General features: G+C 36.5%; 1 protein-coding gene across 14 annotated transcripts in view; it reads right to left on the bottom strand.

The window, feature by feature from the left end:
• Abi1 (abl interactor 1) overlaps positions 1–16,138 on the bottom strand; it is a 134,310-nt gene that overhangs the window by 29,178 nt on the left and 88,994 nt on the right. For all 14 annotated transcript variants that reach the window (XM_023701961.1, XM_023701963.1, XM_012517072.2 and 11 more), the window contains exon 3: positions 2,024–2,200. In XM_023701961.1, coding sequence (XP_023557729.1) covers positions 2,024–2,200 — 177 coding nt within the window. The remainder of the gene's footprint in view (positions 1–2,023; positions 2,201–16,138) is intronic.

Below are 16,138 nucleotides of genomic sequence, written 5' to 3'. Positions count from 1 at the left end.
AATATGAACAATATACCACATTTCAGCTTCTAAAGTACAAGTTTTTACAGACCACCCAGTCTCCTACCCTTAGCCAAAAATATGTTTTTAAATGGCACAACAATGTGAATGTACTTAATGTCACAGAATGATACACTTAAAAATAGTCAATGGTAAATTTTCTGTATATGTATCTTACTACAAAAACTATTGAAAAACAAAATTAAAAAGTCCATGTCTTATACATGTGCATGACGATTACAAAGAATGGGTAAGATTCAAACCCATACAGTTTTGACATACATTATGCTGTGTTTACACTTTCTATCTATACATATATAATGACAACTTTCTCTCACAAAACTTCTTTAAAATTTGTAATCACATAATAGCCTATTAATTACTCTCTATTATAGACTATTAATCACAATTCTTAGTGGAAGAATGAGATAATGGAGAACATTTATTTCTAATATAATGACAGAATTTAAGTAATTATCTATCACTTAATCAGAAAAATCAAAGAGCCAGCTAGATAGCTCACCTAACTAAGCGCCTGCTTTGGCAAGCACAAGGACCAGGGTTCAATCCCTAGTCCTGCATGCTGTGCCAGCCCCGCCCTCAGGGCACAATAACCTGAGGCCAGGTGTGGAAGTGCATGGCACACATCTGTAACCCCAACACTGGGGAGGCTAAAAACAGGACAATCACTAGGAGTCTGAGCTGCCTAGTGAGACCCTGTACCAACTACATAAATTTAAAGGGGGGAGGGAGGGAGAGAGAAAAATCAAGAAAGGTAAAAGAGTGTGCATGTGTGTGTGTGTGTGTGTGTGTGTGTGTGTTTAATCCCCAAATCATTAATAACCCAAAAGAAGTTAGTTAGTTTTTCCTTCTCAAAATTCAAACCCTAGGGCTAGAGATTTAACATAATGTGACACAGCACCTGCCTGGCAAGCATGAGGTTTGAGTTCAATTTCTGGTACCTCCCCCAAAATCCAAAGCCTGTAGATCAATCTAATCTAAATAAACTGCAACTGAATTTTAAGCTTTTATACAACCCTAGTCATAACCTGGATAAAAACACAAGAAACAAGAGGTAGCCTCCTCTACATCTGTAAAGCACTCCAACTTTTCATACAACTCCCAAGCATAGAGGTAAAGGGGAGATTCTAAAAGTACATAGAAGAGTTGAAAAAAATGGTCAATTTTGTCGGCTACCCTCTTCTCAACCAGGAACACCAGAAAATTTAGAATGTCAAGATCTAGAAACAGCATCATCAGATCAACCAACTAGGAAAGCTCTGAACTTCTATCTGGCTCTATAAAAACTGTAAACTACTCTGAAGAAAAAAAAAAATCAAGTAATTTTCTAGAAAAAAACTACCACATTTCAGAGAAATAGTTTTTATCTTGAGCAAAGATGGCTGAAGAATTTATGTCATTCCAGATGCTTGCAAAATAACACATGAATATCAAAGCAAAGACAGACTACAGGTAGCCTCAAAGCCAGTTACCTGTGCCAAGCTTAATCACGGCCAACAAATACTCTGTCTTCTGAAGTCTGATGTGGCTTTTTCTATTTTTGTTAGAGGGGTAGCAGAAGACGCAGACAAAAATTCATATAATCTGCATTTTTTACAAGCTGCTGGAATTATAACCACATACACACAAATACATATCTATACTAGAAATAAGGAAATGAGTATAATTTATTTTTTAAATTAGCATGTAATTTTTAAAGTATTCAGTAGCGAAAGCAAGACATGTCATTCATAGCACAAATTTATTCTAATAGTCTAGAATTCAAACAACATATTTAAATGGGTAGTTTTTCAAATTTTAATATTTTTCTGAATAAACTGATTACAAAGGTAAAATTCCATGCCAAACCTAGTAAAATAGGTATCATTAAGATATTACATTAAAATTTTATGCTAGTTACTAGCTGAAGAGAATGTACCAATTAAGAAAACTATGACCCTATTTCCTATCCAAAATGTCTGCTTGATATGCAAATTAAGATAACATAATATAAAAAGCTTACCTTGACACCATGGCCCACATCATCCAGAACTGTGTAGTCAATGGGTTTCCGAATATACCTTACAGGGCGCTCCATATTTGCAGGTGCTATTATTTTGTGAGTTCTTGATGTGTTCTTATTTGTTGTCAAAATACCAATTTCTCTTCGAGCCACTTTCTCTTTATGAATATCCACAGTCTGTATTTTAAATATGAGAAAAGCAAGAAAATACTATTTGGCATAGTAAATAACATATATGACAACCATACATATTATAGGTTTAGGCCAGTGGTTGTGAACCTATGGCAGGCTGTTTATATCACTGAAAACTGTAAAAGGTTTGCCATTACTGGGCTACACCATGGGACTGTACTACTTTCCAATGAGGGGGCCAGGGCATGATGGCTCAGTGGAATAAGCACTTGCCTGGCAAGCACAGGGGCCTGAGTTCAATCCCCAGTTCTGCCACCCCCCCCCAAAAAAGTCCAATGAGCATGTACCTTTCCCCTCAAAGGTATGCAAATTAATTTCCTCAAAGCTCAAAGTATGGAGGACTTAAAGATCATTAAAAACACCAGCTTATTTAATAAATTTGATTACAAAACAACTGTTGGATAAGCAGTGTGCTTCTTACAAACTCTGAGTATGTGGAAAGAGAGAGGAGTCTTGTTCTGAGTAGCCTGTATTTTATTTAGTGGGGATACAGACCTGAAAGAAAATCAGTAATTAAAACACAATGAAGGAAAGGCTATAATGACACATGCACAGATACTAGAAATTACTATGAAGCTGCCCAGAGCAGACTCACTTAAAGGCCTATGCAAGATATAGGTTTACAAGATACACATGCAGCACACAAATGTGCAAATTATTAAAGGCAAAAAAGAACCCTATAGTGCAAAGAAAGACCTAAAAGAGAAAAAAATGGTAAATGCAAAGGTTATAACTATTGGCAAGCAGCCTACACACGCTGTCTGATACAGCTTACCTAGTAATGGCCGCAAAAAAAGTTTAAAAAGTATTTTTGAGGGACTAGGGATGCAGCTAGCTGTAGAGCACTTGCTTAACATATGTGAGGACCTGAGTTCTATTCCCAGGACTGCAAAGTAATAACAAAGTTGATGATAATGATAAATTTTAAAATGTTAATTTATTCACCAATATTTAAAATCTAGGTGGCAGAGTCACCATACGACAAATATTCTGGGAAGGAAAACGGAAGGGGGAGCAGAAAAAATGAGAAAACAAAAAAATGGAAACAAAAGTTTTTCTAAATAAGGAGTAGAAGAGGGGTTGAAGAGGAAGGAGAATGGGAAACAAGAAGAATCAAGGTATATCATGTACAGGTACAAATTCTCTACTGACCATTATGTATATCTAAATTGTATAATAAAATAAAAAATAAAATGTATCAATAAACTAAAAATTTTAAAGCAAGTAACAGAAAAAATAAAAGGTAAGGAGGATAAAAAACACAAACTGTTAAACAGCTGAACTCTGTCTGTTCTACTAATAACGGAGAATCAATGAAAAATTTAAATTGAGTACATATTTGTATTTTTAAAAAATCCCTCTGACAGTACTTTTTGTGGGGTGAAAAGAGTAAGATTACAAGAAATGAAACCAGTTAGAGACAATTATGGCAAACTAAGTGAGAATAGGCCAGAATTCTCAAGTAAGTGAAGCAGGAAAAATAATGTTATTGTGAGGAGAGAACAGGCTTAATACTATACATGAAACAAATCTATTAAGATTCTATTTGCGGGGCCAGGGAGATGGCCCAGTAGAATAAGCGCTTGCCTGGCAAGCGCAAGGGCCTGAGTTCAATCCCTGGTTCCACCAAAAAACTATTTGGGCTAGGCACAGGCTTAACATGCAACAAGGCTTTGGATCAAAGCCTAGGATTACCCTGCAAAAAAAATCCCTCTTTTATCAACAGAATTTTTAATTAATGAGAAAAGAAGTTATAATCATACTATCCAATGCCAAAACAAGGTGGAAGTACCTCTCCATGGATATCACACTTTTGTACGTATTTTTTTAGCTTATTAGTACATGTGTGCAGTACATGTTTGCATTCCTTGTGGGCAGTTGGTACAAGAACATACCAAATCCTTTTTTTCATCTCTTCCCTCCCTTTCATCTCTTCACCTGTGCCTTGACCTCTCCCACTCCCCACCTTTTTTTGTTTGCAACACATACTGTTTAAATTACTTGTACAGAGTTAGTACATGTATATAAAACAGCAAAATTCCTTTTTTCTTCATCCCTTCCCTCCCTATCACTTGACCCCCTTCCCTCCAAAAATGATCTTCCTATTTCCTTTACCTTTTATTTTATTCATTCTGTGTTTCTTATATAAAAGAAACAATATGATATTAAGCTTGTGTATCTGACTTACCTCAATCAACATAGCCTCAAATCCTACAAACTGTCAAGTCTATCCTTCCATACAACTTTTGTAGGGAAATGCACTAATTCTTTTTGTTCTAGAAGTTTACACAGTTTGTATAAGTTTACACAGTAAGGCCAACTTCAGGAAAAAAATGTCTCCTTGGGAAACAAAAGGTTTATTTACTTTCCAGTATAATAAAGACAATGTAAGCATCCAGTTCAAAGGTCTGAAAGGTTTACTGCCCATTACAGAAGAGCCTGTCCTCTCCTAAACTGGGAGTCCAACTTTGTATGCAGGTATCTCCTAGCTCTCTTTGTAATACCCTGATTTTGGAAACAAGCACTCTGGCTACTGAAATTGTCATGAATGATGATATCCTTTTTCTTTGACCCAGAATTTTCATATCTTCCTACAGAATCCATGAAATTACAGTAATTAGTCTTTCAATTAATTTAGGTACAACCTCAGACCCTTTGAAATTTCTGACTGTTGTGGCAATGAAGATGGAATGCTGACAAAGCTTTCTAGTAATGGAACAAAAAGGTCAGTTAACAGGAATAGATAAAAGTTCCTGAGAATGGTTAGTAAACAGTACTCTATTTTTACTGCCTACTAATGAGGCTCAATCGAAAAGATCATTTCAGGCTAGGTATCAGGAAGTATCAGAGTCAAAGAAGACAGCATGAATAATAGCCTGGTTATTGCTCTTTCCCAGATGGATAAACTTCCTCACCAAACTGAAGTTTTAGCAGGTCTGCTTTATGAACAACTAGAACTAAGATTCATCTGGTGGAGAGGAAAGCACAGAAGGTTCTGTCCCTTTTCAGACAGCAGTTACAGAGCTGTGCATCCACACTGAGTATGAAAAGAAAAACTGCAACTACTGTGGGCAGAAGCAGACAAATCTTCAGCTAGTCTGCTTGGAAGATGAGGGGGCGAGGTACACAAAGTTTGTTTCTTACTGCTCAGCTCCTTCTGCAGCCTATCTTGTTTATATTTTACCTCTAGGTATGACAGTAAAGGAAATCACCATTGTTTAGTAGGGCCCTGTGTGCTATGAGCACTGTCCCCCTAGGAGAAATTTCCCTACCACAAATCCCCTTGTGCATGGACCAACTTTACACATTCTTGCTGTTACAGATTTAGATCATAATGTGGGGTTAGGGATATAGCTTATTGGCACAGAACCTGCCTGGCAAGCACAAGGTCCTGAGTTTTTAGTCCCAGTACCAAAAATATTTTTAAATGCTGATGAAAGTGATTCATTTCACAATGAAAAACTAGCTCAAACAATCTAGAAAAATTCTTGCAGTCAGCTCTAACTTTTATAGCTCTACTGTTGAAATTGATCAATTAAAGGGATATAAACCAGGTATGGTGGTACACATCTGTAATCCCAGGATTTGGGAGGCTAAATCAAGAGAATGTTAAGTTCAAGGCCAGCCTGGAGAACTCGGGAGAGACCTAGTCTCAAAATAAAAAATAACAACTTGCTAAGTGAGGTGATACACTTTAGGACAAGGCTTGAAAGCAAGTTCAAGCCCAGCCTGGACAATTTATGGATGTAGCAGAACTGTCTCAAAATTCAGAAAAATAAAAGGCTGGGGATAGAGACCAGTCTAAAAGTTAATTCAGTTCTCCCCATACCAATCCCCTCACACACACTGGAGAATTAAACCCAGGTCTGTGTGTGTGTGTGCTATTCTCTCTGGCTCCGTGTGTGTGTGTGTGTGTGTGTGTGTGTGTGTGTGTGTGGAGGAGTGTACTGGGAATTCAATCCAAGCTGGTCTCTGTCTCCTTCACCAGGTTACAATTATCAGGGGTGCTTCAGTGTTGATGACGCTAAAAAGATTGAGTATTTTTATTCAAGTCCCCAACTCTAGCAGTGTTACTATGATCCTTAACATTTTTACTTTCCACACCATTTGCAATCTGACAATAGTATGCATTTTTTGATCACAAAAATTACCCAAAATAGGTTCTTACACAAGCATCTTATATTGCTAAGTGCCAGAAGAGCCTCAAAAAAACAACTCAAAGCAAAGGAAAAGTAGGGGTAAAGCTTGATGTTTAACCAGATATTCAATGAACAAGACCCTAGGGGTAGATCCTCAGCAACACAGAAAAAAAGTAGGGCAAAGGATGGACATTTCTCTAAAGAAAATGGGTAAAATTAATGACTGCTTGGCTAAATATACTGTTCAGCAAGTTCCTCTGTGGTGACTCATGTGGACCAATGTGGGAAACATAAAAGGATCTCTATACATTTAATAAAAATGTTCTTGTCTGTACTGCACCTGACCATTCCAGGCAAGGAATGACCAGGAAAAAAAAATAAATAAGTAAAGTCAGTTACTAGAATGAAATACACTGACTTTATGGACGCAGGAAATACAAGAATCCTGGCCACTATAGGAAAAACAACTTAGACTTCAGGAGGTAGGGAAGAAAAGGGATATTAGTGATCTGTCTGTCTTTCAGAATCACTCATACAGTCTTTATCATGGAATAAAATTCACTAGTGCACTGCCCCAAAAGGTCCACAAAATTTTTAAATTTCACTAACTGGGGGATCTGCCCACACCCTGCCCAACACCTCTGATCACCATTCTCCTTAACCTCACAGAAAAGTGTGTTAGAAGTAGCCCAAGGCCCTGCTTTCCCTCACAAAACACCTGCCACTGCCTCCAGGTTTTCTAGCCCCATTCCTACAGCTATTACTTAGTCTATCCAAGGTGCAGATGAATACCACCTGGCTGATGGCAGATATAAATAGGACAGATGGGACTGACTGCCTTCAGGTATTCTCTCCAATACTAGACTCAATTATACAAACTAAACTAGAAAGCCTAAGGCCAACCAGCCATCTGGCAGGTCACACTGGAAAAACTACCACCCTAAACTCCTGACTTAAGTAGTTCCCACAGGAGACTGGGGTGCAGCATCACATTGATAACTATAAAACACATATTATTCAAAGAAGGTACAACTTTAAGGGTACTCAAGTATTAACTTGCCCCATCAAAAACAAGGTGGTAACTTTCAAAATAGACCATGTGTTTCAAGACCACTGCGGTCTCTCTAAAATAAGGCCATTCTGGGTTAGAGATGGTCTCCAATAGGCAAAATGCAATGAGTTAATTATGTGTACTCTGAAGCAGTTATTCAAACCATGGAGGTCATCCAATTAGATTTGAAATATGCCCCTGGTTTTAGCTGAAGCAATCATTTACATCACTTTGGCCTGAGACATTTAGGCTAGTTTCAACTCTGATCAGGACTGTTAGGAGTAACAGAAAACCCCAACACTTTCCTCCATGCTAGACAAGGCCAAATCTGTACAATACATCTCCTACCTAAATGCCTCCAGTCAAGTGGAAAGTCAGTACAGAAACTTAGAGAAAGTCACCTGGCTCTCTAAGGTACATTCCAAAGGTTCTAGCATTTGTCCAGCTGACTGGGTTCTAGACCCTAGACAGCATAATTGAAATCAAGGTGCAGTCTGGCCTTACCACAATGCCCTAATAATAGAATGCTTAATTGTCCTATAAGATAAAAAGAATGGCTCTAATCTCAGTTGCTGTTATAAAGATCAATTAGTGACTAATAAAGCTGCGTGTTCATGGGAAATTTTACCAGAAGCCAAGAGTGTACAAAAAGAGGGAATGAGTGTTGTTAGAAGGTAATTATACATGGATCTGTTTGTCATGTTTCTGCACATCTTGTGGATAGAGGCACTAATTCTTAGTCCCATAAAACCTTGCTAAAAGTTGTGACAGAAAAGGTCTTCAAGTATATACACAGTGTATCCTCCAGGGCAAAAAGCACATCTCTTTACTGTTGAGCCCAATAAAGGTATCTCCCTCCAGGAAAAAGGTAAGACAGGCTTATTGCTTAACAGTCTTGATTCCCTAACCTATGTATGACAGCTATAAAATGTAAAAAGCTACTTTTATTTATGCATTTTTTAGAATACCTATGATGTGTGTACAATCACTCCACCACTGGGCTACAACCTTAGCTTCAATTCCTTCCTTTTCTATGGCAGCCAGCAAAATATTTACAAGAACAAATTTTACCTAAATACTGCTGGGTGTGGGCCAGGCATGGCAGTATATACCTATAATCCTAGTACTGGGGAGACTGAGGCAGGAGGATCCCTATAAGTTCATGAATTCAAGCCCAGCCTGGGTACATAAACTAGTTCAAAGCCAGCCTACACTACATAGCAAGACCCTGTCTCAAAAAAAAAAAAAAAGTCTACTTGGAGTGAATCTGTAACTCCATAGAAGGGGAAAACAGATGGACCAACCCTCACCTTGCTTTGCTTCTACCTCTGCTGAACATTCACTGTCTTCCATAGCAGAGGTTTGGATACTTTCCTCTATAACTTCTCTTTGATAACTCTTCAACATTCAAGCCTAAATTACCATTCACACACAGACTTTTCTATACCTATTAAGATCTGTCCTCTGAGATACAAATTTGTATATAAAACTGATGTTCCTAAGCTATTTAAATGGTATCTCAAAGTGAATGTGCTCCAAGTCAAGTCTGAACAAACACTGTTTCAACATTTCTACTTCATTTTTCTATTGTTACATACATCAGATATTTAGCAGGTATTCATTATCATTAAATCTTGTCAAATCTGCATTTAAATAGAATCTGTTTCCAACATTTCAATCCTAAACCACTTCTTAATGAATAGAATGATTTTTTCTAATGGTGTTTGTAAGTAGGATCACAAGTCTGCATCTTGTACAGCAATTAACCACTAAGAAGAATATATGCAGTGTATTATTTGTTGAAAAAAAAAAAATCCTAAACCACTATCCTTTCTCTCACCTAGACTGTTGTAATAGCCTTCTAACTGGTCTACTTGAATCCAATCTGGACTTTTTTCAACCTTTTCTCTATGGTATAACCATGTGATCACTTAAAAATAAAAAAGCAAGGAAAAAAAATAAAAATATATAATCTTACTTGCTTAAACACTCGTTTAAAAACCAACACAGGCTGGGGGTGGTGGTGCACACCTGTAATCCCAGGATTCCCAAGGTTGAGGCAGGAGGATCACTGTAAGTCTGAAACCAACCAGGGCTATAAACTGAGCTCAAGACCAGCCTGCGTTGTATAGCAAGACTCTGTCTCAAAAATAAAATAAAACCATCCATATGATGATCAGTCTTTAAGGAAAAAATAAATTCAAAATGGCTCAAACTTTGTTTCTTAAATGTCATGGAGTCCATAACTAGACAAAAAGTCTCTTTTCCCACCTTCCAATTTTCCTCACATACTGCAGACCCATTCCTCTGGGTTTATTCCCAACATAATCTTCCAATTGTGAATTAAAACCATTCAAATCACAACGGGTCCAACAATGTACAACTCTCCTTATGGCAGGGTGAGTAAATAAAATGAGTAGGAAGAGAATAGGTCTGGTACATTTGTTATAACAACAGCATACATATGTTCACCAAGTGACAGCTTTTTCAGTGGGACTAATTCTTTTCTGTATTTGAATTGGCTTATTTGCTTTTGTCTGTTTCATTTTGTTTTTTGAGACAAGGGTAGTCTCACTACATAGTTCAAAATGGCCTTTAACTCACTATATAGGCCAGATTGGCCTTGAACTCACAGAAATGTTATACATTGTTATAAATCACAGATGTATCAAGTAGCAAAAAAGATAAAAAACCCAAAGACTTGCATGCCTGTAAACCCAGCACTTGGAAGGCTGGGGCAGGAGGATTATTGCATGTTTGAGGCCAGCCTGGGCTACCCAGTGAGCTCGAGGCCAGCCTGAACTGCATATCGAGAACCTGTCTCCAAAAGACAAAGAAAAAATAAATAAACAAATAAATAAATAAATAAAAACTTGAAGATGAATTCTGAGAGACAATAAGTTAGCACCTGAGGGAACAAAGAAAAAGTCAAAGTAGAATATATGTAAGACACATTTCAAAATAACGGACAGAATAAAATGGCAGGTAATACCTACTAAGACCACTTTACTTACCCTGACACAGAGTTGTAAAAGAAAATAATGAAAAAAAATTTTTAAAGAAAATAATGGTAATAAAACCCACAAAATAATAAAGAAAAATTAAACAGTAACTGTTCAGGGATACACATATATGGGAAAAAAACAATTTAAGGTCTAACAAAAGATAGGCACACAAGTAGAAGAAATAGAACTAGACGTTTTCTAGTCCTTAGTTTCGGTGGTGAACTCACAGATGTTTATTTTCATATCTATTCTTTTTAATGTCTTCAAAAGAACACATGTTATAACATCTATTCTTTTGAAGACATTAGTAAAAGTTATTTTAAAAGTTTAATTGGGGCTTGTGAGATAGCTCAGTGGACTAAGCACCTACTTAGGCAAGTGCAAAGACCAGGGTTCAATACCCGACAACACATGCTGCGCCAGCCCTGCCCCAAGCACAATGAGTCAGTCACCAAGTCCAGGGGTGGTAATGCATGCTTGTGCCTATAATCCAAGCACTGGGAAGGCTGAAAACAGGAGGATCATTACCAATCCAAACTGCAATGGTTAGACCCTATACCAAATACACTTTTAAAAAAAGTTTTGGGCCAAGGAAATAGTTCAGTGGAATAAGTGCTTGCCTGCCAAGCTCAAGGTCCTGAGTTTGATCCCTGGTACCACAAAAAAAAAAAAAAAAAAAAAAAAGTTTTCATTGCATGCAAAATACAGAGCATAGAGAAAAGAATGATTAATATCCTTGGAGCAGGATAGAGAGGTGCAGCACAATAGAGGAATATTTTCATAGTATGTTTAAGGCCTTGGATTTCATCCTTAGCACAGGAGAAAAAAAAAAAAAAAGAAAAGAAACTACAGAAGTAGATAAAGCAAAAAAGGAAAATTCAAACACATGAAAGAACATAAATAAAGGCAAACAGCCATGAAATTACACACCCTCAGAGATTAAGGGAGAAAAGCTTAAAAAGTGTAAGTAAAAATAAGACAGGTGCAACCGCACACACCTATAATCCCAAGCCTTTCGAAGGCTGAGGCAAAAGGATGGCAAGTTCAAGTACCAACTGGGCAATTAGAAATCTCTCTCAAAATAAAAAGGGGGCTGGGGATATAGCTTACTATGAAGGCTCTGGGTTCAATCCCCAGTTATGACTGACTGACTGAATGATACATAGATATATAGATAAAAATTTGAGCACATCTATAATTCCAATCGGTGGGGTGGGGTGTAGAGGCAGGAAGATCCCAAGTTTAACCCCAGCCTAGAAAACTTATCCAGACCCTATTTTCTTAAAATAAGAAAAATTTTAAAGGTGGGGGAGGGGATTGGGGATGAAGGCATCCCCCAGTACCTCAAAAAATAAAACTAAATTAAATGTTTTAAAATGTAAAATGAATAGTTTAAAAATAGCTGGAGATATATATAACTCAGTAAGAAGAGCCTAGGTTCAATCTTCAATATTGGCAATATGTTGAACTCTATTCTTGATACAGTGTATAGTGAGAAATTCTAATGAAAGAATTAAAATATTTCATTTTACCTAGTGAATTAAACACTTTCTAAAACATAATTAGAAATAAAATGATGATTTTTCACAGAGAGAATTTCTAAGGCTTTTTAAGATATTATCTTAAACTACTGTACAGAAATATATTTTAATTATGTTTTCCCCCCTTGTTACTTGTGGAGGGGGTGGCACATGCTATCTTTAAATATCTTCAAAGAAAAAAAATCCTTCCTAATTATCAAAAGATAGGCAGGCAGGAAAGCAGTATGACACAGCAACAATATTTAATGTTTGAAATATTTTCTTCTACATTATCATACAAAGACACCTACCTATCTTCACAACCCACCTCGGCTGCTAGAGCATTATCGGTTTCAAGCAAAGAATCTTGTATGTAAGTAAAAATACAATAAGTGTTTCCGGGGGGGTGGGGGGGAACTACAGCATGAAAATCAAAATATGTTTGCCCTGAATAGAAAAAGGAGGGAATAGAAAAAGCATAAAAGAGTCCTGAAACAAGCTACACAGAGAAACCCTTCAGCCAAGAGACAATCTTTGTCTGTTACTGCTTATTTGGACCAGACTCTGGAAATGGCCGTATGCCCAAAATTCTGTGTTACAGGGCTTTGTTCAATAAGCTTCAAACAAGGTCCTAATCAACTCTGAAGTTAACTTGATTCAGAATGACCTATATACACACACTACAAAATAGATTTCTTTAGAAAAGATGAACTGCACAGTGAGACTATAGTGAAAAAATATAAAACACTCAAAACAGAATTATTCTGAAGTACTTCATCCTGTGGAAAATTGGATCTATCACTAACAATTTGGCCTATGTACAATTTTTCAGTACCAACCAGTACCATTTTCTTTGTTTCCTCCATATTTAAGAATGTAAGGCAAAGTACAGAATATTTCCACAGTAATTATACATTCATACAAATATTTGTTTGTTTGGTTTCTGTAGTACCAGGGATTGAACCCATCTGTGCATGCTAGGCAAGCACTGCACAACCGAGCTATACCTCGAGATCACACCTAAAAATGTCTGCGCTTAATTTAGTGATAACTATTTCTGATTCAAACTAGAATTTTGTTTTGTATTTTGAGACAGCTCAGTACGCAGTCCAGGCTGGCCATAAACTTAAATATCCTCCTGCCTCAGCCTTTCAATTGCTGAGATTATTAAAGCATGCTACATCAAGCCCAGATTCAAACTAAAGCTAAATACAAACTTTCAGGAGAATATTAAAACATGGTTTACCTTCTGAGCAGTCAATAACCTGTATTTCAGGGGCCAGGGAGATGGCTCAGTGGAATAAGCGCTTCCCTGGCAAGCATAAGGATCTGAGTTCAATCCCCAGTTCCACAAAAAAAAACAAAAAAAAACAAAAAAAAAACACCTGTATTTCTTCCTACTATTTCTTCCCTAAGAATTAACATGTTTCAATGTCTTATGAATCTTTCTTCTTAAAAAAAAAAATCTAAAATCTACAAGTGTCAGGCAATATAATCTAGCGACTAAAAGCACAGGCTCAGGAATCACACTGTACAGATGTAAAAGTTGACTCTAACACAGATCAACTGTGTGAACTTGGACAGATTACTTCATCACTTCTTGCCCTCAGTTTTCTTATCACATAGATAAGATTCAAAAACATCTATTGATCTCACACAGTGATTGATTAAATGTGTTACTATATATATGCAATTTTCAACAGTGTCTGGCATGCAGAAAGAAATCTATAAATGTTTCCTTTCATTGTTTTCTGTTCCACAATCCATGTTTAAGTATCTAACTCCAGATTTACTTTGTATTAAACCCATAAAAGCTTATAGCCAATAATAAATACAATTCATTATCCATTTTAGAAATCAGAAATTACTAATTCAGTTCAGATGCCCTACATATATTATACACATAGCAGACAATACACATTAGTATTACTAAAAAAGGAGATCCAAAGCCAAACTGAAAGAACTTGATTTACAATCCAAAGGCCTATTCTGAGCCTACTTGTAGTAATAGGCACAACAGGGGAAAGTTATTCTGAGAAGATGTTTAAAAACATTAAATTGGCATCAGGCATAGTAGCACATGCCTGTAATCCCAGCAATCAGGAAGCTAACTAACTATAGTTATATTTAAAATAAATATAACAGGACCAACCAGATAGCTCAGCAGACTAAAGCACCTGCTTAGGCAAATGCAGGAACTGGGGAGTGCTGAGAGGGTGATTGAAACTGTGGGTTGTGGCGCACGCCTGTAATCCCAGCACTTGGGAGGCTGAAAACAGGAGAATCACTATGAGTCCAATTTGTGTAGTGAGACCTTGTGCTAAATATTTTAAAAAGTATAAATAAATAAATAAAATATACCAAATGTGTGCATAGATGTAGAAAAGCTTCAACCTTAACTTGCAACTAATAGGAACAAAACACTATACAGCGACTTGGGAAAATAGCTGGCAGTTTACCAACTGATTATAAACACAAAGTTACCATAAGATCCAGCAAATTCCACATCTAAACATAGAATGTGCATAGCAGCATTCAAAGTAGACAAAAAGCAGAGACAATCCAAATGTCCATCACTTGATGGATTTTTAAAAAATTGTCTATCCCTGCAATAGAATATTTGCCATAAAAAAGAAATTAAGTAGTAATAAATAAATGAACCTTTCAAAAAATCAAGCTAAATAAACTACAAGAAGCCATCAAAAGGAACATAAATTATATCAGTTTATTTATACAAAACATCCAGAATAGGCAAATTTATAAAGGCAAAAAGTAGATTGTTGCATAGGGCTGCACAGAAGGGATACAGAATCTGGGGAATGGCAGCTAAAGGTTTCTTTCGGGAGACTAGAAATGTTCTAACATTGATTTTAGTGGCAGACATTTAACTGTGAATATACTGAAAACCAAAAAAACTACATACTCTAAGTGGATAGACTCCTTGATGGGCTAATTATATCTCAGTGAAATTTTCTTTGAAAGGAAAGCTCTGTGATGATATCTTTTGGAAAATTTTTTATATCCATCTTATATTCTAAGTAATTACTTTAAGATAATACACAGTGTATTAACTATTGTTATTTTATTATTGGTATGAAAACTTTTAAACTTTTTTCCATAAAGTAAAAGAATCACAAATGCAGATTTTTCCTCCTTTCTCCCCTACTCATGATGCCAAAGATATGCTTATCAGTTCTGTCTATATACACAAAGACACCCATATGTTTTTACCAGCTTATCTGTAACAAATAAGCAGCCACAATGCACAAGAAACCTGAAAAGGTTTGATTATAAAAGTGACCAAAATGAACTAACTTCAAAATTTAGAAATGACAAAATATTTCTAATTGTTATCCTGAGACTCCTGAAGAAGTTGAACCCATAAAACAAGAATAGAAAGCTACAACAAAAGGAATAACCAAAGAACTAAAAGGAGTCTTACAAGTGAAAAATGTTGCCACCAAAAAGTTATTGATGGACTGAAAGAGAAAGGTAAGTAATCTCTCAGAATACAGAACAAGGAAAGAAAAAAGAATACAAAGATATGACAGATGACATCAGAAGCTTAGAGAAACAATCCAGAGTGTTAAACATCTGACTAATAGATGCAGTTTTAATCTATATATTCAATAATTAACTTTATAAGGTCTTACAAGATAAGTGAATTTGATGTTGTAAAAATAAAAAGGGGTAAAGGGGGAAAAAATGAAATGTGTTATGTACTGTACTAATTCCCTACAGTGAATGTAATCATTATGTACTGCCAACATGTCCTAAAAGTAAAACATAATCAGGGGGAAAAAAAAGTAAGAAACAAAGCTAAAAGCTAGAGAACTGAATGTTGGTCTACACACAGATCAGCGGAGTTTCTAGTCCTTTTCAGTCTGCACCACATTCTCAGAATGTCACCAGTTCCTCATGAATATGTCCCATGGAGGAAGTTAGAAGATTCTCTACTGCAGAAATAGAAAAGCCTCCCATCCAAGTACTAACCAGGCCCGACCCTGCTTAGCAGACGAGATCGGGCGCATTCAGGGTGGTATGGCCGTATAAAAACAAGGTATAAGAGGTAGAGCCATGCTATTATGTTCAACTGTAGGGGACTAAGGTCAACAATTTCTGAGATTGCCAGTGAAGCGGAAGACCCAATACTATTATGAACTACTGGACTCTTAGAATATTTTGCTGAGTTAACACACCTATAATAT

Source organism: Octodon degus, unplaced genomic scaffold, assembly GCF_000260255.1.
Source record: "Octodon degus isolate 3935 unplaced genomic scaffold, OctDeg1.0 scaffold00145, whole genome shotgun sequence".
NCBI classification, from domain to species: Eukaryota; Metazoa; Chordata; class Mammalia; order Rodentia; family Octodontidae; genus Octodon; species Octodon degus.
The sequence above is the reverse complement of the archived record's forward strand: the minus strand, read 5'-3'. Positions and strand labels throughout refer to the sequence as shown.